This window comes from Perissodus microlepis, chromosome 18, assembly GCF_051167445.1.
Source record: "Perissodus microlepis isolate ML-2025 ecotype Zambia chromosome 18, ASM5116744v1, whole genome shotgun sequence".
In the NCBI taxonomy this organism is placed as follows: Eukaryota; Metazoa; Chordata; class Actinopteri; order Cichliformes; family Cichlidae; genus Perissodus; species Perissodus microlepis.
Window position 1 is genome coordinate 34,194,665 of NC_140478.1, and position 20,400 is coordinate 34,215,064.

Below are 20,400 nucleotides of genomic sequence, written 5' to 3' on the forward strand. Positions count from 1 at the left end.
CAAACACTGCACTTCCTCTAGGGTCAGCAGAGGCCCCAGCTGGTTAAACTTTATAGCAGAAATAAACATGTTTCCATTTTTAATTATTTAAATTAGAAACAAATAAAAAGAAAATTACACATCAGTGCATAAAACTGCAATACGTCACTTCCTGCCGTGGTGGGGCTTTTATTTTGAAGGTCATGGTCAGAGCGGAAGCTTGTGAGACGCCACCGTGCTAACAGCTAACACCGGGGTATAGTTACCTGAGCTAACAGGAGCACACACACCTGCAGCTCCGCGCGGATCGACACTCACACATACACACACACCGTCCCTCATGTTGCTGCGCCCCTGAAGTAGCTTCTTGAAGCTGCCCGTGCACGCGGACATCTCCATGGCGACAGAGGAGCTCTACGAGGTAATGTGAGCTAATGCTAACATGCTAAGCGGCGGAGTTTATGAAGTTAGGCAAGTCGAACAAAGTAGGCAGTTATCGACTGATCGAGTCCGAGGCAGACGGTTGGAGAGAAGTCCAGAGAAAAACTACAGCTAGTAGCTAGAGGGGCCGCACGTGAGCACAGTTAGCTGTCTGTTAGCCTTCCGGTGTCTCTCCCTGTAACTGTCCTCGCGAGCCTGCCGGGAGCTCACACTTGAGGTGGTCCGTGCCCTCCGGCGGAGGAAGTTTTGATCTGATTAGTGAACAATACCTGTAAATACTTCACAATGTGACGTCACCAAAGTAGTGGCGTGATGCTTATTGTGGGCTCCGCCCTCTGTGTCTTCCAGGTGGAGCGGATTGTGGACCGGCGCAGGAACAGGAAAGGTCGGGTCGAGTACCTGGTCAGGTGGCGAGGGTACGGCGCTGAGGGCGACACCTGGGAGCCCGAGAGTCACCTGTCCACCTGCATGGCGTATGTCCACCAGTTCAACCGCCAGCACGCCGAGCGCCACAGAGACGGCGCCTTGCTGCGCTCCACACGCAGCACGCCTAACCTTCACTGGGGCCCCGTCCACAAAGCGCCCTGCAAGCCACATGCCTCTCGCGGCGACGTCGATGCGGACATCAGAAGCGGTTCGGGCGACCGTAACCAGGCGAGGTCTCCTCCGAGCCCAGCTCAGTTGCTCCCTGCCAACCCGCCCCGCCCCCTACAACAGCCGCTGCCGGCTGACAGCTTTGGGCTGATGTCGGCGTCTCCGGCCGGCCCCGCCCGCCGTAGCGTGGACTTGTCAAAAACAGGCATCAAGATCCTGGTCCCAAAGAGCCCGATGAATGGCCGCCCAGACGCCGAGGAGTCGCCCAGCGAGGCGGCACACAGCCTGGAGGCAGGCGAGGCTCAGCTGGTCCCACCAGAGGTCGCTCTGCTGGAGAAACCGCCGTCAGGGATCCAGCTGGGGCCTGGAGAGGAGCGAGCGCGCATGGGGACCCGACCCCGCAGTCAGAACCCACCGCCGCCACCACGAGCCCCCATCACGCCAGCTGCCATGCGCTTGCTCAGTGGCAGAGGTGAGTCCCGCCCAGGGGGGGAAAAAGCATGCTACTGTCATCGCCAAGATCAATAACCGATCAATCAGCCATTACCAAATGGTGTAATCAGTCAGCCGGACCACAGGATCGATCCTTAGACTGATTGATCGGTTACGAGGCGGCGTCACGCTCAGGTGAGAGCAGCTGTGTTTCTAACAGCCAGTAGGAGAGCTCCTTACAGCCTCAGTCTGATAGTGATATATGAGAACCATATTCATTTTACAGTAAGCTCCGCCTCCTTCCTGGTGATTGGTCGTTGTCCCATGACCTGCTGTTTCGTCTGTGGACAGGAAGTGGGCGTTCTGATGTTCTGCATTCTCTCTAGGAAATTCGCCACTGATTGAGGGCGTCGCTGTTGGTGGGATGTCGGGTCTGCAGAGTGCTGTTGCCGGGGCGACCACGGTGACAGGGAAGCGGCGCCTGGAGGAGCGCTCGGCGTTCGACAAACGGCTTCGCTTCAGCGTGCGTCAGACGGAGAGTGCGTACCGTTACCGTGACATCGTGGTGAAGAAACAAGATGGCTTCACCCACATCTTGCTGTCCACCAAAAGCTCTGACAACAACACGCTCAACCCGGAGGTGAGGCCCCGCCCCTGCGGTCAGACTGCCCCCACATGCCCAGAAATTCACCTCTGTCTCGTCCCTGTCAGGTGATGAAGGAGATCCAGAGCGCCATGGCAACAGCGGCGTCGGACGACAGTAAGCTGGTGCTGCTCGGCGCCGTCGGCAGCGTTTTTTGCTGCGGACTGGACTTCCTGTACTTCATCAGACGCCTGACGGACGACAGGAAGAAGGAGAGCATCAAAATGGCCGAAACCATCAGGTAACGCGCGGCAACGCTGCGCGGCGTCTAAGGCTGCAGCCGTTATACAGTAACTCAAACGTACGCCAACGTTTGCTTCGTTTAAACTCTGTAGCGCTCTGTCGTCGGCATGGAAACGTGGCCAAAACCAGACCTGCAGTAGAACCGTATCTGCGAGCAGCTTGAGGGTAAAAGCTATGACATCATTCAGTGGGCTGAATGATGTCATAGCTCGCGCCCGTGTTGTGTTATATCGATTACATACAGAGCCGAGTGTTTGCGTGGGAGGCAGAAATGATCCGTCTGCAGGTTTCCTCTGACAACAGCCTCGTGTGTAAATACAGATGTTTTTACAGAAACGCAGTGGGCTGCCTTCCTTCATGGTCTCACGTAAAGCTGCAGCTCTTTAGGCCTTGACTGTGCTGCCCGATCGAAGGCCCCACCCTCCTCTTCCCTCAGCCTGCCGGATATATTTGGACAACACTCTGTCCCAGTCATGGGTAGGGATGGGTACCGGTATCCGGTGCCATGATGGCACTGGTTCTGACATAAATGGTAGTAACCAGACCGAAAAGCAGCGCACATTTCGGTGCTTTTTTCCCTGAGATGTGATACACTTTGGATTCCAGCCAATCATTTTACGTTTCTGAGGATAGTAGGCGGGTCCAGGTACGTCCGTTCTTTTAGAGCAGAGCTACAGATTAAAAATGTCCAGGGCGAAGCGGTCAAAGTCTGGCTGTACTTCACAGCAAAAGATGCAAACTCAGCAGCCTGCAACAAGTGCTTTAAGCTGATACTGTGCAAAGGAGGTAACACCTCGAATCTGATGAAACACCTGGCGACGCATAGCGTTTTTTTAAAAGCCGAGAAATGCGCCGTATTTGATAGCTTGCTGCGAGACCTCACACCGAGCACATTAGTGCGGGTGTGGTGCCTGTTATCGACCCGGAGTTAGCAACATCCCCCAAAAACCCGAAGAGGAGAGTCCTGGCCCCTAGCCCTGCCAGTGTAGCAGAAATGATGAGGATGATGATGCAGCAGCAGCCGTTCTTCTCTGCGTGAGTAGCTTAATGTTGTTCGTGTGTAATTTACGTTGAGTAGGCTAACCACGTTATTACATTAATGCATGTAAGGTGAACTAGCAAACATCATCATAGCTACATGCAGCTGTCCTCTTGTTTGATGGCAGATGCTCCCTTCACCCTGGCCAAAAAGGCTAAAATGACCAAAGAAAAAGTGGAACACAGCTAAACATGAGAGGTTTTTGGACAAAGTTTGTGTTTTTTTTGTGTGTTTTTTTCCATTGTTTAAGCACTGCTTCCAGCCAAGAGTGATACCGTAAATCCCCTATATATGCAGAAAAGGCTAACATTGTTATCTTTTTACAAAAAACAGCTGAACATGAGAGGTTTTTGGATAAAGTTTGTGTTCTTCATTCTTTGAGCACCGTTTAAGCACCGGCACCGTTTCAAAAGTACCGGTTTGGTACTGGTATCGGATAAAACCTAAACGATACCCATCCCTAGTCGTGGGATTGTTTCCCACTCACTCCTGCCGCAGGGTTTGGAATAAATATACTAACTTGGGTGGTAGATTCATTCTGATGGATTGTTTGTGTGTTACTGCATCCTCTGTACTGGTGAATAATGGCACTCGAATAGTTCTGTAACTATTTCATCTTCTCTCCTGGTGTAATCGAGTACCTGTCTTATATTCATTTTATAATTGACCTGAATAGCCAAACGCCTGCATCAGTACAGGCACTGAGTTAGCTGGTAGTCCCAAATAAATCAGAATGTCATCAGTATAGCAGGCTAATCAGTATTCCCCTGAATATTAATACTTTGTCTTAAATATTGGGCCAATGGTTTGACTGAGAGCCTCCTTTATAACCGCTTTGCTTCACAAACAGTCGATTTTTCAGTATTTCCTGTTATTCAGGTTTTTTTTTCTTTGCAAAATTCTTTGCAAACTAGGAGCTGGTTTCACAGAAGAGGGGCCTGCAAACTGAAGGCTCTGCCTCAGACTTGTAAATACTTAGATTTATATATATCTTCTAAAGCAGGGGTGGGGAACTCCAGGCCTCGAGGGCCGCTGTGCTGCAGGTTTTAGCTCTCACCCTGGGCCAACTCACCCGAATCACACGATGAGTTTGTTACCAGGCTCTGGACAACTTTAGGACATGCTGAGGAGGTCATTTAAATCAGCTGTGTTGGATCAAGGACACATCTAAAACCTGCAGGACACCGGCCCTCAGTTCAATTCAACTTTATTTATACAGCACCAAATCACAACAACAGTCGCCTCAAGGTGCTTTCTATTGTAAGGCAGACCCTACAATAAGTTGGACACCTGTAATCTATCCATCGATGTTTGCTTAATTAAAGGATTGCATCTCGTCGTCTTTGTCCAGAGTTATAACAGGATGAAGATGCGTTTGTCGTGTTCCCTGTAGTTGAGCTGCTTTTCTTTCCTCATTTTACTTCGTCGGGTTTGACAGACCATTAACATTAAAAGGAAGGACTGGTATCGTGCCAGTAGTAGACCCAGTATACACATGTAAACATTACAGCTGTATAAAACATGAACTCTTTACATGATCAAGAAAAAGACATGTGCTGACCTCCAGCTGTGGGGCCTTCAGGGGCTCTCTCACCCTCCAATAGGAAGGGCCCTCTAATGGCGTCCAGCCAGTGGCCATTGTTCTAGCAGTGTTGGTGCTCGACTCTGTTTTACTGTCTTACTGCTCGGTCAGCTGCTAAACTCTCTGTGTCCAGCCGACATTCCTGCTGTTAGCGTTTAAAAACTCAGTCTTTCCCGAAAGGCTTGTGTTTTTCTGTCTGTGCGCCCTGGCAACCGCCGGCTACGCTCCAGTAAAGTCTCCGAGCGTTTGAGCGTCGCTGGTTGAGTCATGGAGCACCATTCCCTCAAACCTCACCAAAACCTCATCTTTGCAAACAGGGTTTGAAATCCTCTCTTTCCGCACTGCCTTTGCTCCAACATGTTCCCTTTGTCGCTTTAAAACCTCGGGTGCATAATCACGGTGCAGGTGTTTCCAATTCAAGCCCACGTTCCTGCCAGGCTGCTGTGGTCGTGGCGATGGGCTCTTCCCACCTGTAGCTCAGTCGAGTCCAGCTCCAGTCTTTGTGGTAGTAAGCGATCCACTGAATCCAGCGTCGACGGAGGTTCCTCCTCTCGTCCTTCTTTAACCACAGCAAGCCTCTGCCTCGGGCTGTGCCACATGACCACAATCTCCCGATAACCATCTCTGTCCCTAAATGTGCTTTTCCTGTGAACCCCGGGCAGCTCGACCTGTGCGGTGTTTCCAGCCGGGTGTCGAGTGTTCTGACCGATGCGTGAAACGATACATTTTTAGATACAAGTTGTTTCTTTGTGAGTCTTTATTCCACGGCGTGCTGCGGGGAGGAGCCTGCTCTGATGTTTGAGTCTGAGGTTTACTTGGAGCGCCTCACGGCTCGTTTTTGCTTCTCGTCCGTAAACTCTGCATCCTCTGTCACGTGAGAAGAGCTTTGTGGGGTTTGAGTCTGAGGTGGGCACCGGTTTGTGCCATAATGTGCATCGTCCAATTTTCTGGTCCGTGTCAGGCGTTTCATAACCAAACGGTTTCCCTGCTGCAGAGGCGGCCCCCCGTTTAGGACTAAGGTCCTGGGTTTGTGTGGACTGGTCCTTCTGTTTGGAGCTGCCTGGTTCTGCCTCGTCTTCCCGGGTCATGCTGGGATTCTCTGTGCTCCCATGAAAACATTTCGCTGTAAACGGTAGATTTTATGACACCATGAAACAAACGGTAGCGTATAATATGACAGACGTTTTCATTCGGTCATGTGGCACAGCCCTACTTCTGCACGCTTGTCGTCATCCTCTGCGGCGCTGCCTGCGGCCGAGATCTGGTCTCGTAGCTCGTGTCCTATATACAGGTGCTGGTCATTAGAATATCATCAAAAAGTTGATTTATTTCACCAGTTCCATCCAAATTTTCATTTATAGCACGTTAAAAACGACACATGGCTGACCAAAGCGCTGACCAACAGAAATATGGAAGGTACGATAAGAATAATAAACACGACAAATAAATGCCAATAATAACAACAACCTGGGCTCTCATCACACCTGAGCCACAGACTGATCGCCGCATTGCTGCGTCATTCAGGCAAAAGGAGCCCAGCTATGTATCGAGAGCTGCTCATGCTCAGACTGTTCAGTTGGCCAAGATTCCTGAAAACACTTGGTTTGTATTGGTCTTCAGTAATATTCATGATATGATAAGATGCTGAATCTGGGGTTTTCATTCGCTGAGAGAAGGAAACGCCTGAAATATGTCAGTCTGTGTGGACTGAACGTAAACATTGGACATCTTTCACTTTTTGAATGGAATTGGTGAAATAAATCAACTTTTTGATGATATTCTAATGTTATGACCAGCACCTGTATTTCCTGCTGCTCGTTCCTCTTTGCGTCTTGAAGCCCTTTTAACTGGAACGCCGGGAATGCGCTCTGCTGTGCCGCCATCCCACGACAGCGCTGACGTCAGCTGTTAACAGTAATTAACATCTACACTCTCAGAGCAAAGAGAGTCATTGATAAACTGGAGCCTTTTATTGTGAAAAGCCCGTGTTTTTGTGCTTGTTTGTTCTGATTCCTCGATGGAATACTCGCTGCATCAGTGAGCTGGGCGCTTTGACCCCTGACCCTTGTGCCCTCTTTCTCAGGACCTTCATCAACACCTTCATCCAGTTCAGGAAACCCATCGTGGCGGCAGTGAACGGGCCGGCCGTTGGCCTCGGCGCCGCCATTCTGCCGCTGTGTGATGTGGTGTGGGCCAATGAGAAGGCGTGGTTCCAAACACCGTACACAGCGTACGGCCAGACGCCCGACGCCTGCTCCTCCTTCTCCTTCCCTCGCATCATGGGGCTCGCTGCGGTCAGTCCACTGTTAAATGTCCTGCATGGTTTGCCTCGCAACTCTGCCTCACTTCCTGTGCTGTGTTTCAGGCAAACGAGCTGCTGCTCAGCGGTAGGAAGCTGACAGCTCAGGAGGCGTGTCTTAAAGGGCTGGTATCTCAGGTGCTGTGGCCGGGGACCTTCACACAGGAAGTGATGCTGCGGATTAAAGAGCTGGTCGCTGTTGACTCACTGGTCAGTTCCTATCTCTCTTTCTCACACACACACACGTTTCCATGGTTACTGTATTGATTCCTGATCAGATCTGGTCCTGATGGTGGGGCTAAGGTCAAAGGTCAGCACTGAAGCGTCTGCGGTGAAATGTCACAGTACGTTTCACCCCGACGTCAGGCGCTGACCCTCATCAGGTGAGTGCAGCGTGAAATTGAAGTTGGCCTAAAACGCTCAAGGTGGGCGGGGTCAGCCGTGGGCTTTTTAAAAAGGGGGCCAGGCTGGTGTGGTGGTGCACACCCACCCACAGGTGCTGTCCTCTGTGACTGATGTCACCTACACGCAGGTTTCAGACTCCGATCAGAGATCAGTACACAAACTCATTGATCTACTTGCTCCTATCACAGACTCTGTCCTTCTCCTTTCTCTGTGTGGCGTGGTGTCACTTCCTGTCCTGCAGGTCCTGCGGGAGTCCAAGGCCCTAATGAGGAACACGAGTCGCAGTGCTCTGGAGCAAGCTAACGAGCGCGAGTGTGAAGCCCTGAAGAGGGTCTGGGGCTCCTCACAGGGAACCGACGCCATCTTGCAGTACCTGCAGAGGAGGACCGAGCTCTGCTAGGACCACAACTGGAACTGTGACCAGGACTCGGAGCGCTGACTGAAGCGTGGCGGATTCTGCGAAAGACGCCAACATGTCCGACTGAGGACGGTGCCTCCTCTGCTCTCTGTAAACTAGCCGCAGCGGGTTAGCTGGCTTGGATCCAACTCCGCTGACGGTCATCCTGTCATGGATCTCTATGCTCCTCCCACTGTACTGCGTGTTAAATGCTCGGTTTACCTCCTGTTTCTAAGCTCCGCCTCCTCATGACATCATGCCATCTGACTGGACAGAAATAATAAACATGGCAATCAGACTGTGAGGGCTATAGTTTGTGCATAATTACCCCCAACTTACCCCCATGCCAGCTGTCAGCTCATGACGAAGGCTTGGGTTTGTTTATTATGGTGCTAACAGATGTTAGCAGGCACTAAAAGAAGGTAAAGGTTGCAAATGGAAGCTAACAGGAGCACAGGGATGCTAAAAAGGCCTAACAGGAGCTAACGTAGTCTAATAAAAGCTAATAGATGCTAACAGAAGCTAGCAGCATCTACAGAGCATAATGATCAGACATACAGTTTATTTTCCAGTTAGCAGGAATCTGGCAAGGAGAAAGTGATGCTTGTATTTGGCCTCAGTTGGCTCCTTGTGGAAGCCAGCCTGTGACGGGTGGGGTTACCCAGTGATGGGGAGAGCATGGAGACAAACTGAGCGTTTTAGGAAATACGTTTTTTAAACGTTTCAGTTCAAACTTAAACTTAGCCTGACAGACCAAACTGAGGGCTCTCCACCCGCAGGAGCCTTACGGTCTTCCTCAGGGCTCAGCTTGGCTAACAGGTTCCCTGCTTCTAGCCTGTATGCTAATTAAAGCTAAGCTAACAGATTTCCTGCGGCCAGCTTTCATGCTAAGCTAAGCTAGGCTAACAGACTGATGGGACCTGTATGTGGGACTGTCTCCTTACCTGAGGTTGTGTTTACCTGGGGTCATGCGGGGTCAGGGTTAACCCTAAATAAAGTGTTTCTGTCCCTGACTTTGACCCTGGGGTCAAGATGTTGTGTTGCAGCGCGCTCTTCTAGACTGTTCAGCCTGCAGGGGGCGCATACAGGTGCTACAGCAATGAATTGTGGGTAAACGGTGACCTCTGGCCGGTGGGCTGACTGTCTCAGGGTCTCCGTGTTTCTTTGCCAGAATAAACTCAGAATGTGTCACATGACGCTGTCTGGCTCTGTTTGTTACCTGAAATCAGCACAGACTGTAAACAAAGAGGGCCATGACCCTGCAGCAGGGGTGCCTCTTCCATGAGAAAAGGACTTTTGACCTCAGTCAACTCACGGTGTGGTCCAAAAAGTCCATCCTTTTTTCTGTACTTATGGCATGTCTGAGCCTCCTTTCCTTGATCTAGGCAAAAATATAATTGAGGTCAAGGAAAGAAGGCTAGGAGAGTTGATAAGGAGTTAGGAAAGGATTGCTAAGAATCTGAACAACCTCCCAGCGTGGTGTTGGTCTGATGTTTCCTGAAGGCGGTTTAAAGAGAGCAGCCTCCGAGGAATACCAGTTACAAACAGCATTGACGGTAAAAAGCTCAGTCAGAGACTTTCAGGAGAATAGTTATGAATGTCACATTGTGTTTGTTCATAAATCAAACTGAGGCAGACTGACTGTGTCATTTAAAGGCTGCATGAGAATCCTCTGCAGGATGAACAGGTGAGTTCGCTGCACTGTGATGGGTTTACACACACACACACACACACACACACTCTTTGGCATCGAGCTAGCACTACAGAAGAGGAGCAATGCTGTCAGCTCATTTCTATTAGCTGACACTTATCAGCTCAACAAACATCAGCAAACACACAAACTGTGTTGTGGGTCTCACAGTGTGTTGCAGCTAAAGGTCCAGCTGCTGTATTTGACAGGGAGAGAAAAGACAGAAAGCTAAGTTCACTCAGAGATGGAGACAGATTAGAAAGAAGGACAGGAGAGGAAGAAGGACGCTCATTTAAAGCTCACATGGAAGTCCTCGTGGTTTTAAATCTGTCACGTTGGCTGTGTCCCAATTCAGGGTCTGCAGCCTTAACGGTCCACAAGGGCCGCGTACTCAAAGACCGCTGAGGCCGGAAGTGCGAGGCTTGTGAAATGGGACGGTCTAGCCTCCGTCGCTGCCCAGGTTGCCTAGCAACCATGATGCTAACAGCGGGAAACTCTTCATACGGCTTTGACAGAATTGAAGGAGAAAATCTTTTGTTCATTTGTTTGTTTCTACATGAGCTTTGAGTTGATAAGTATCTGAGGCTCAGACCACAGGACTGAAATCATGATTGTTGGGCTTCACTTCTGTACTGAACAGTCATTTAAGATTAAATAACAATTAGCTGATGTTGTTCATGAGACTAAAGTCATCTCACTTTGGTAATGTAAATATAATATGGCCAATATTATAGTTATTAGTTCAATCATTATTAGTTATTACAGCAGTGAATGACTGTTTCAAATACTGAGCTTCAGTAAAGATTCAAGCTGCATTTATTTATATTATTTATATTTCCTGTCACCTTAAATCTTCACTCAAAGACAGGTTCCTTAGCACTGTACATATAAATGTATTATATATAACAGACAAATATTGTTCTTTTAGTATGTTGGCATTACTAAATTTGTCTCAGTGCTGACTTTAAATATCCATAAAATCTTCACATTCTCTGTAAGATTAAGCTCAGCTGTTGAACGGCGTATATTTTAAAGTAAAGGCTTTAAAACCAAGTTAGTACAAACGTCACTTATGTCACATAACTCTGCCGACATGCGGCCAACAGGAATGTTTTAATGTTCTTCGTTATTAAACATTCGCACATAAATAAGTGACATCATATTCAGTACTTAATTAAAGTTTACTCTTCGGGCGCCCCTCCGCCGTTTTTTTTTGGCAAAATTATCCACACCCACCGCCGCGCAATGCATTCTGGGATATGTTGGGCCACGAAGTCTACACTGCCACATCCTTAAAATTCAGGGAGATGAAGGACGCATTTGAGGGCCGCATTTCGAGCAGCCTTTGAATTGGGACAGCCTTCGGCGCGTCGCTGTGACGTAATCGGCCTTAAAATGCAGCCTTTAAGCCTTTACAGCCATAGTGTTTGTTCATAAACCTGCTGCTAATCAAACTGAGGCAGACTGTCATTTAAAGGCTGCATGAGAATCCTCTGCAGGATGAACAGGTGAGTTCGCTGCACTGTGATGGGTTTACAGTAGAGTGTGTGACTGCTGCACAGTGGCTGTGGGTTCATGCTCACAGTTAGCTTATACCAAGTTATGGAGGGCCAGGAGTACCAAAAACAATTAAATAGCCCATTAAATAATTTAATGTTTAAGTAATGAATTAAAATGGAAAGAAATAATGTAATATTTTAAATGAAATGAATGGGCATTTAATTCATTATATATGTATTTAATGAAATATTTAATTTATTTTGGCACTCCTGGTCCTCCATACTGACGAAGTGATTCATTGACCACCAAATGTATACCGTCTGGGAAGAAGACAAAGAGTGTGCTGTCAGTGTGGAGGATGGAAATCAGCCAGGACAACTACAACGTAGGCAACACAACATACATATATGTACATATATACACGGTCCAGGGGAGGCTGACACACCTGAGCTCTGTCACCTGGTCATGGCTCCCTGATAAAAGCTGTGCTAGGACCTGAGCTAGCCAGTGTGTGTGCTACAAGCAGTGAAACAGTGCAAATAAAAACATGTGCAACTGCAAACACTGTTGGTGTCGCTCCATCAGCTCCAACACGTATCAAGCACAGAATAAACACAGACTGAAGTTTGTATTCCATCTGTCATTTATCATTGTGTTAATGTAGCACAGGGTTCAGCTAGCTTTGCACAGAAACCTCCAAAGAACTACTTTGTTACTCTGAGTACATTTCAGAGCCAGTACTTTTATACTTTTGAGTAAAGAAGTTGAATCTGTACTTTTATTGGAGTACTTTTTAACAGTAGTATTTGTACTTCTAAAGTACACAATGTCTGTACTTTTACCAGCTCTGCATGGCTAATTAATAAAGATCAGCTGCCTGAAGGATGAACGAGACGTAGGACGTGTGATTCGTAGGAATGGGGTCTGAAAGGATCAAAGTTCCTTCAGGTACTGTCTGAATATCACGCACACGGCAGGATGGAGACTCACTGGCACCGCAGTCGACACTGCGCCGGTGTGACGAGGGTCGCATTTAAGAGTTTGATGATCACGCGACTTTGTTTTCTGCCATGAGCAGAATGGAGGAACGACGCTGCTCGTGAGCACAGGCGGTGCTTCAGCCCAAGTTTGGCTGATTCCTTCTTTTGACCTGAATACATCCTCATGTTCTGATTGTGCGTTAGTTGTGAAGTTTTGTATTGTGACTGTTATTTGGAGCTCCTACTCTGTCCTCGCCATCTGTCTCCGTGTTCTGTTATCCTTTGTTTCCTCGGCCACATTCCCGTTTTATTCTCAGTCTGTCTCGTATGTTTCACGTTCAGTTGCGCTTGCCTCTCATTACTCTGTTTGAGGGTAAGCGGCGTTCCCAGCTGTTTCCCATTCCCTCGTCATCCTCTGTGAATATTGTCCGAGTCTCTCGCTGTTCCTTGCTACACAGCCGTTGGCGAGCTTCTTTCTTACTTTTGTGGTGCATTGTTCAGTTGTGATGCGTTGTCAGCTACACAGGAAGTCATCAATAACCTGTCGCCAAAGACTAATCAGAAAACCCCCCAGACACGATGACATCAGACTGACTTTATTCAAGCACATTTTATCGACACGTTTCTCAGGGTCTCAGAGTGGGCGTGGCCTCAGCTCAGCTCATTCAACCAAATTTTGTTAATCAAAACGTTTCTACAACGAAACCAATCAGAGTAGAGGAAATTCTGCCCGCGCACAGGTACGCAGGTGCGTCAGGGCGGGCAGACATCATGTGCTCCCGTGGCGAGGTGGAGCTGGTAGGTGTGGTCGTGGAACATCATCAGCGTGTAGAAGTTCTCTCCGCCCCTCAGGAAGCCGTGCTCGTGGTTGCTCCAGGATACCGGACTGTCAGCAAACCCGCGAACCGTCATGGACACCCAGGACGCCAGCCGAGGCTGCTCCACGTAACGCCTGTGGGACAGGTGAGCACAGGTGAGTCAGAACAGTCCGACAGAGGGCAGAGGTCACAGAGTCTGACAGGTGATCACCTAAGCTCCTGCAGCAGACGGTGGATGTCGTGTGGCAGCAGCATCCCGCTCACGGACACGCTCAGAGCGTGGCGATGTATCGTGTTCGGTTCGGGACAGACAAACGACGACAGGAAGCTGCTGGACGAGTTCTCGCTGAAACCACAGAAGAAGAACTGTCAACGTTGAAAACGTGACACAGCAGCGATGATGTCATAGCCCATCAGGAGGTCTCACCAGCTGATGCCAGCGTCAACGGCTCCTAGCCACTCCAGGAAACTGTGAGGGTCACATGACCGGGGGGCGGGGCAGGAGAGGTCCGTCAAAACGCTGCAGTTGACCTCCGGTCTGTGCTGCGACCAATCACATCGAGACAGGAGGGGCTGAAGAGAGGCCCCGCCCCCTGAAGAACACAGAACTGTGAGCAGAGTATTGTGGGAAACACACAGCAGGCTAACCTTGGTGATGAGGTCACTCACCTGGATGATGTGATAACAGGAAGTCGGTCTGCAGCTGAAGGCGGGACTTAAGACCTGTGAGGAGCCTCAGGTAGCTCCGCCTACCAGGAGCCATGCTGCTGTCAGTTAGATCCACAGATACCACTGCAGCAGACAGAGTAATCAGATTACAGGTGAGCAGTAATGAAATTATATGCTAATCAATAATATGTAATGTAATCGGATATGTAATCGGATTACAATATCGTTTCAGAGTAATGAGATTACAAATGGGAAGTGGACAGACCGAATCTGGTGGCAGTTCTGTGCTTGAATCTGGACGGTTTCCCTTCGAAGCCCAAAATCTCAAACGAGTCTTTATCCAGAGAGAGGGTCAGGTGACCTGCAGACACACGGCATACTTTAAGCAGGAAACAGGAAGTGATGTCACATCCCTGCAGCAGACAGTTTTCTGTGTCAACTAAAAACATGCTGAGTGTGCAAATTACCTTAGTAATCAGATTACCATCAGTCAGTAATTGGATTACCATTTACAGGTTACTGATCGAGTCACACCTGTCGCTCCCTTTAGACCGCCACACTGCGATTCTGTGGTCACGGTGTTCTGGGAATCCATCCTGCCTGACAAACCATCCTACCCGTTGTTTCTGCGCATGCGCACAACACGAAATTCAGTGGCGAACCGTCCTACCTTTGTAAATGTGATGTACAAGCATACTTTAACAGCTATAATTAAGTGGCGAACCATCTTACCTTTGTTAATAAGAGCTAGAAACATACTCTGACGGGTATAAATACGTGTAAAACCATGCTACCTTTATGAATGTGAGCTACAAGCATACTCTGATGGGCAAAGTTAAGTGGCAAACCGTCATACCTACTTACATTTGTGCTGGAATTACTCTGTGACAGCAGAAATGTGCATAAACTACTTACGGTAGGACGTTTTGTCAGAACAACGGCTTTATGGCGGTACGCACTAACAGAACAATACAGCAACTTCCTTTAAAAGGTGGAGTCGGGCACCTGCCGAGGTCACAGGTTACAGAAAAAGCAACGTGTTGTCATCGAGTCGGAGCAAAGTCCAGATTAAAGATGGCGGCTCATTAAAATGTAATCCATTTTTGTTTTGCTCGCTGCCATGTTGTCATTGCATCACTGATTACATCACCAGGATGTTAGAGGACGGCGCCCTGGCTCTAAATCAGCAGTCACGCTAATTACTCAGGAAAATGGCAGCAGGTGACGGCGACAGGTGACCAATGACACCTCTCGAGCCAGTGAGGAGGCGGAGTCAGACCACTCTTATATCTGGTCTTTGGTTTGCCTGAAAATGACCAAAGACCAGGAGAACGACAGAACTTTGGAGAGCTGCAGTTCAATCGTCGGCTCACTGAGCGGTTCCTCCACAACAGGAGGAAGTACAGAAAACGGTGACGGAGGCTGAAGGTGGAGGTGCTGATGGATGCCTGGACTCCTGATTGTGCTTCAGTAAGAAACTGTTTATGATGGAGTAACGTGTGTGAGAAAGCGATATAATCAGGTTAAACCATCGTACAGCGCTGGATCCTTCGGTGATTGGTGTGCTCGGGTCGCCTCACAGCGTGCAGCTACGTCTCTGCTAACAGGGCGGTGTGGGAGGGCCTTATCACCCAACGAGGAACAAACCCATTAGACGGCGGCGCACTCCGCCTCTCCTGCACACCGCCCTCCACAAACCTGAGCACGAACCGCACCACCTGCCAAGCGACCAATCTGCCGCCATCAGGGAAACCTGAAACCTGCATCAGTCAGCGGGCAGATGAGACTCCATCTTCATCTCACCAGCGAGATCTTTTACTGGCCAATCAGCACGCAGTATTCCTGTGAGCAGTTCTGTCACATATCAGTCCAGAAGGTCAGAGGTTCTCGTCCAATCAGGATCAACTACAATCACCTGCAGATCTCCGCGGCTGAAAGGAGGAGGGTCTTTCATCAAACATCTGTTCGTCTGAACCGTTACAGAGGTGGGCGGAGCAATCCTGTTTGGAAGTTCATCCTGCTCCCTGACGACTCTGCAGCTTTCTTCAGCAGCTTCTTGCAGTACAGCTGTTGTAACCATAGTGATACGCACAGATCCAACAAGCCAATCAGTGATTTCAAATCTTTATGTTATGACATCACATCGCTGACACCGTGTGATTTAAAAACGCCACAACATCCCGCCTCCACGCTCGAAAACACTTTGTTCCCGCTCTGCTCAGGTTCTCTGGATCTTCCTGTCGCCACCAAGATGTGAAAAACCTGCCGCTTCGGTCTGATGTCACTTCCTGTAACGCTCCGCCTTCGCAGACAGACATTTACGAATGTAAAGACGAAGTTTGTCGTTTTCCTGGAGGAACCGTTTCTGCGACGCCTCTGAACGAGGAGCATGTGTCCGGGAGAGCGCGCCCAGTCTCAGTTTACTGTTTCGCCCCGTGACGATGACGTTCACTGTTAATGGGAGTGTTGGAAATAAAGGTTAGTTTACAAAAAGAAAAGAAACGTTACCGTTTGGCATCAGTGCAACGCAGTTATCTTCATCGATGCGAGTCCTGTAGGACAGACCGAACACGGCACCTGAAACACAGACAGTCACGCAGGGGGACAGGTGAGGGCGTGGACAGGTGGGGGCGTGGACAGGTGAGGGCGTGGACAGGTGAGGGCCTGTGTCTGCGAGTCTGTTGCTATGGGTAACTAATGTCATTAGATATAAAATAGAGTTCAGAGCTGAAACTCAAAGACGGACGTCACAATAACTTGGTGACGATGACGTGATTCATATTTCTGCTCCTCTGGATTAACATGGAGCCTGTGCTCTTTATTCACCCGTTGCCATGGCGAAATTACAGAACTGACTCTGATCAGCTGTTTGGGAACCTTAGAGGCTTCTTTTCAAACTCTCTTCCTGGAATGGAGCTCAGGTGTGCGCGCACAGGTGTGTTACCGTGGTACACGGCCGTCTCCAGGAAGTGTCGGTCCAACAGCTCGTACACCGGCAGCTTCCTGATCAGATAGAAGCTGCTGAAGTTGTTCAACACGGAGTCCAGGTGAGAGGGGGCGGAGCTACACTCAGGAAGCAGCACAGACACCTGCACAGTTGAAACAGCTGATGGTTAAAATCAAACATTTCAATTCATTCAGATTTTTTGTATTCAAAGCAGAAACAATGAGTGTAGCAGCGCAGTGTCAGGCACACACGGTTGGTTTGGAGCTGATTGAAACATGTTTCCTCAGCCAGCCCTGACCTCAGGTGACCTCAGGTGACCTCAGAGTCAGCCGGGTTTCTGTACTGTGAAGATGCTTCACTTACTGCTACCTGGGGTTTATCACCATTGTCAGGTTTATATTAGTGGATTGTCAATTATGCTTAGAAATATCGAATCATATATGCTCAGAGTTTTATAATCAATGTCATGTTGGTAGAGGTTTGATCCTCAGGAGTCTGCAAAGACGTTGTGCGCATTCCAGAGTGTTCTGGCAGTCACACTCACATCCTGGGAGCGTGGGAGAGGTCGTATCTTTTCTTGTTGATATATGGTGTAGCAAACACATCTATGTCTGTTTTAGGCTAAGTGCCTTTTGTTTAGATGAACTGCTGGACTTCCAGACCAGCAGGTTTAGGGAAGTCTTTATGGGGTCACACACACACACACACACACACGGTACTCTTTGTTTGTATGTAAGACGTCATATGTTAATGCACCTATGTATATTCATGTGACCTCAATAAAGAGCAGTGTTACGAGGACGAGAGCGACTGGGGTCAAGCGAAGCTTTTGTCGTGGTTCTCTCATGCATGAGTAACACAAAGAACTTTGCCTACTCGTGTCTTGCTTTTGCTGTGTAGTAGGATTGTCTTGAACGTTCCTGCAAATAGGTTTATGCTACAAACCTATCAACCATGGTAAGTGATGCTGTAAACAGGGTACTCCAGGAAGCAGGTTGGTTAATTGGTTTGGTTTGATTATTGTGACATCGACTCATTGAATCAGTTTTAAATGTATTTTGGGTCTCAGCTTAAAGCTCACAAAACTACTTCAACAACAGCAAACAGCAGGTACAGGCATTCCACACAAAGACGTGAACACAGAGCGTGGATCGTTCACAGACGGGCTGAAAGTCGGCATCTGGCAGATTCTGCAGGTTTCCTCACGCTGAGCTAAACTGACTGAACCAGCAGCCAAAGAAGATCAAGTACGCTTCAAACATCCTCATTCATCCCCTCTGACTTTGGCTCTGACTTCCTGCACAGCTCTCTCCCTCTCAGTGTGCTCACAGACTACCCGAGCTGCTCCCACAGGTGCTGCGTGGGGTTGAGGTCAGGACTGCAGATCCATGGTCTCCACTCAAAAATCAGTTTCTGTTTCAGAGCTGCTCACAGCACAGAAACAGCTTTAGTGAAGGTTACAAATCATTTTACCTTTCCCAGGACATTCCAAGCACCGGTTCGAGCACCGTTTAAGCACCGGCACCGTTTCAAAAGTACCGGTTTGGCACCGGTATCGGATAAAACCTAAAAGATACCTACTGCTGCTCCAGCCGCACACTGAGCCCTGCTACACACACACACACTGAGCCCTGCTACACACACACACACACACACACACACACTGAGCCCTGCTACACACACACACACACACACTGAGCCCTGCTACACACACACACACACACACACACACACTGAGCCCTGCTACACACACACACACACACACTGAGCCCTGCTACACACACACACACACACACACACACTGAGCCCTGCTACACACACACACACACACACACACTGAGCCCTGCTACACACACACACACACACACACACACACTGAGCCCTGCTACACACACACACACACACACTGAGCCCTGCTACACACACACACACACACACACACTGAGCCCTGCTACACACACACACACACACACACACTGAGCCCTGCTACACACACACACACACACACACACACACACACACACACACACTGAGCCCTGCTACACACACACACACACACACACACACACACACTGAGCCCTGCTACACACACACACACACACACACACTGAGCCCTGCTACACACACACACACACACACACACTGAGCCCTGCTACACACACACACACACACACTGAGCCCTGCTACACACACACACACACACACACACACACTGAGCCCTGCTACACACACACACACACACACACACACACACACACACTGAGCCCTGCTACACACACACACACACACACACACACACACACACACACTGAGCCCTGCTCTACCCGTGACTGCTCTCCTTGCACTCCATCAAATGAACATGAAGCCGTCCGCGAGCCTACCGCTGTGAAGCTAACGGCTCGGAGGTGAAAGGTCAGAGGTGAAAGGTGAGAGCGTCACCTGGTGGTTGAAATGCAACTGCTGCACCTGCGCGCTGATCCGGTTCTTCGGGTCCAAGAAGCTGGAGCTCTCCGAGACCAACAGAGTCCGCGGAGTCCGGTCCAGCTCCGAGGACGTCATTTTCTCCGGCTGCGAGTTAACTGCACGTGTTTCCGGTCGCGGCTTTTCAGCTTAGAAGTTCCCGGTAGCGAACCGGAAGTGTTCGTTGTTTTTATTTTGGAGGATATTCCGGTGTTCAGACTTTTTTTAAAAATGAACTTTATTTATAAACAACAGTATAACATGCAAGGCACCATTATTAATTCAAATATCCAATATCCTCGGCTGAGCGTTACAACGAGAAAAGAAAAAAAAACAACCAATAAACACAAAGCCAAAAAGAGTTAACAAAAAACGAAAGAGCAGTCATTGAAGGAAGCCAAAGGCACAAATAATATGAACAAAAAAAGGGCAATCCTGATCATTAAATAGGGAGGCTTCTTTTGAACATGGACTAAACTTATTAAATAATACAACACGTTTATGAGCTTTCTTGTTATTCACAAGTTTCAGCGACTTAGCCCAGAGTTTAAAGTCATTCAGCCATCTGTTTATACATGGTTTAGCTTCAAAGCATCTGCATTTGTGAATAATTTTTTTCCCAGTAACAAAACCGTCCTAATCATCAAGTCAAAATCTGCATTCTCAGCAAGTATTCCACATTTTATTACTGTCACCGTCAAATGTGGTAACTGAATTCTCCTGGACTGTAGCCAGCTCCACATGTCAGTCCAGAAGGAGTGCACTGATTCACAGTAGAAAAACAAGTGATCCAGACTTTCAATATCATCTTCACAAAATGTGCAGGCGTTCACATCTAAGTTAAATTTCCGTCTTAAGAATTCATTGGTTGGATAAACCTCATTAATGATTTTAAAGTGAAACTCTTTTACTTTAGGGGAAAGAGGAAGTGAAATATACTTTTGTCTTATCGCCTTAACCTCCATGGTCTCAAATTCTTTAAGGATATAATTTCTTTTAACCGGATTAGGGCAAATTTCATTTATCAAAATATTACTGATCACTGATCCCACTGCTGTCACCAAATTCAACTCCAGTTATGCAGAGCTGCCTCAGTCCAGGAGAAATTTTAGAGTGCACAATATCTTCTTTTATCATTGATCTCAAAGGGACTGGGATGGCTTTCATTAGGGATTTATATCTCTTAGCAGTACATCTTACATCAAATTTCTCACAAAACGTCTCATGTTTTAATAAGACCCCATTATCATCCATAAAATGAGCTACAGCCAAAATCCCTTTA

General features: G+C 48.4%; 2 protein-coding genes across 2 annotated transcripts; one reads left to right on the top strand and one right to left on the bottom strand.

The window, feature by feature from the left end:
• The first annotated feature begins 171 nt into the window (after nt 1-171).
• On the top strand, nt 172-9,250 carry cdyl (chromodomain protein, Y-like). The gene is made up of 7 exons (XM_084912430.1): nt 172-400; nt 769-1,486; nt 1,833-2,086; nt 2,158-2,330; nt 7,037-7,247; nt 7,319-7,462; nt 7,899-9,250. Exons 1-7 carry the CDS (start codon nt 377-379, stop codon nt 8,055-8,057), a joined length of 1,683 nt encoding a protein of 560 aa, XP_084768556.1. The 5' UTR covers nt 172-376; the 3' UTR covers nt 8,058-9,250.
• Nucleotides 9,251-12,804: 3,554 nt separating this feature from the next.
• On the bottom strand, nt 12,805-19,268 carry rpp40 (ribonuclease P/MRP 40 subunit). Its single transcript, XM_084912435.1, has 8 exons — nt 19,098-19,268; nt 16,656-16,800; nt 16,220-16,288; nt 13,977-14,072; nt 13,712-13,834; nt 13,470-13,635; nt 13,254-13,388; nt 12,805-13,176 (listed from the first exon to the last, which is right to left on the bottom strand). Exons 1-8 carry the CDS (start codon nt 19,215-19,217, stop codon nt 12,978-12,980), a joined length of 1,053 nt encoding a protein of 350 aa, XP_084768561.1. The 5' UTR covers nt 19,218-19,268; the 3' UTR covers nt 12,805-12,977.
• Between the last annotated feature and the right edge of the window lie 1,132 nt (nt 19,269-20,400).

Bases quoted from the DNA above. Each gene is read 5' to 3' on its own strand.
- cdyl (XM_084912430.1), top strand. From the start codon at position 377: ATGGCGACAGAGGAGCTCTACGAG. The intron at 1,487-1,832 runs GTGAGTCCCGCC...CATTCTCTCTAG, and splicing joins GCGCTTGCTCAGTGGCAGAG to GAAATTCGCCACTGATTGAG. The intron at 7,463-7,898 runs GTCAGTTCCTAT...CCTGTCCTGCAG, and splicing joins TGGTCGCTGTTGACTCACTG to GTCCTGCGGGAGTCCAAGGC.
- rpp40 (XM_084912435.1), bottom strand. From the start codon at position 19,217: ATGACGTCCTCGGAGCTGGACCGGACTCCGCGGACTCTGTTGGTCTCG. The intron at 16,289-16,655 runs GTAACACACCTG...TCTGTGTTTCAG, and splicing joins GGAGACGGCCGTGTACCACG to GTGCCGTGTTCGGTCTGTCC. The intron at 14,073-16,219 runs GTAACGTTTCTT...GTGTGTCTGCAG, and splicing joins CGTTGCACTGATGCCAAACG to GTCACCTGACCCTCTCTCTG.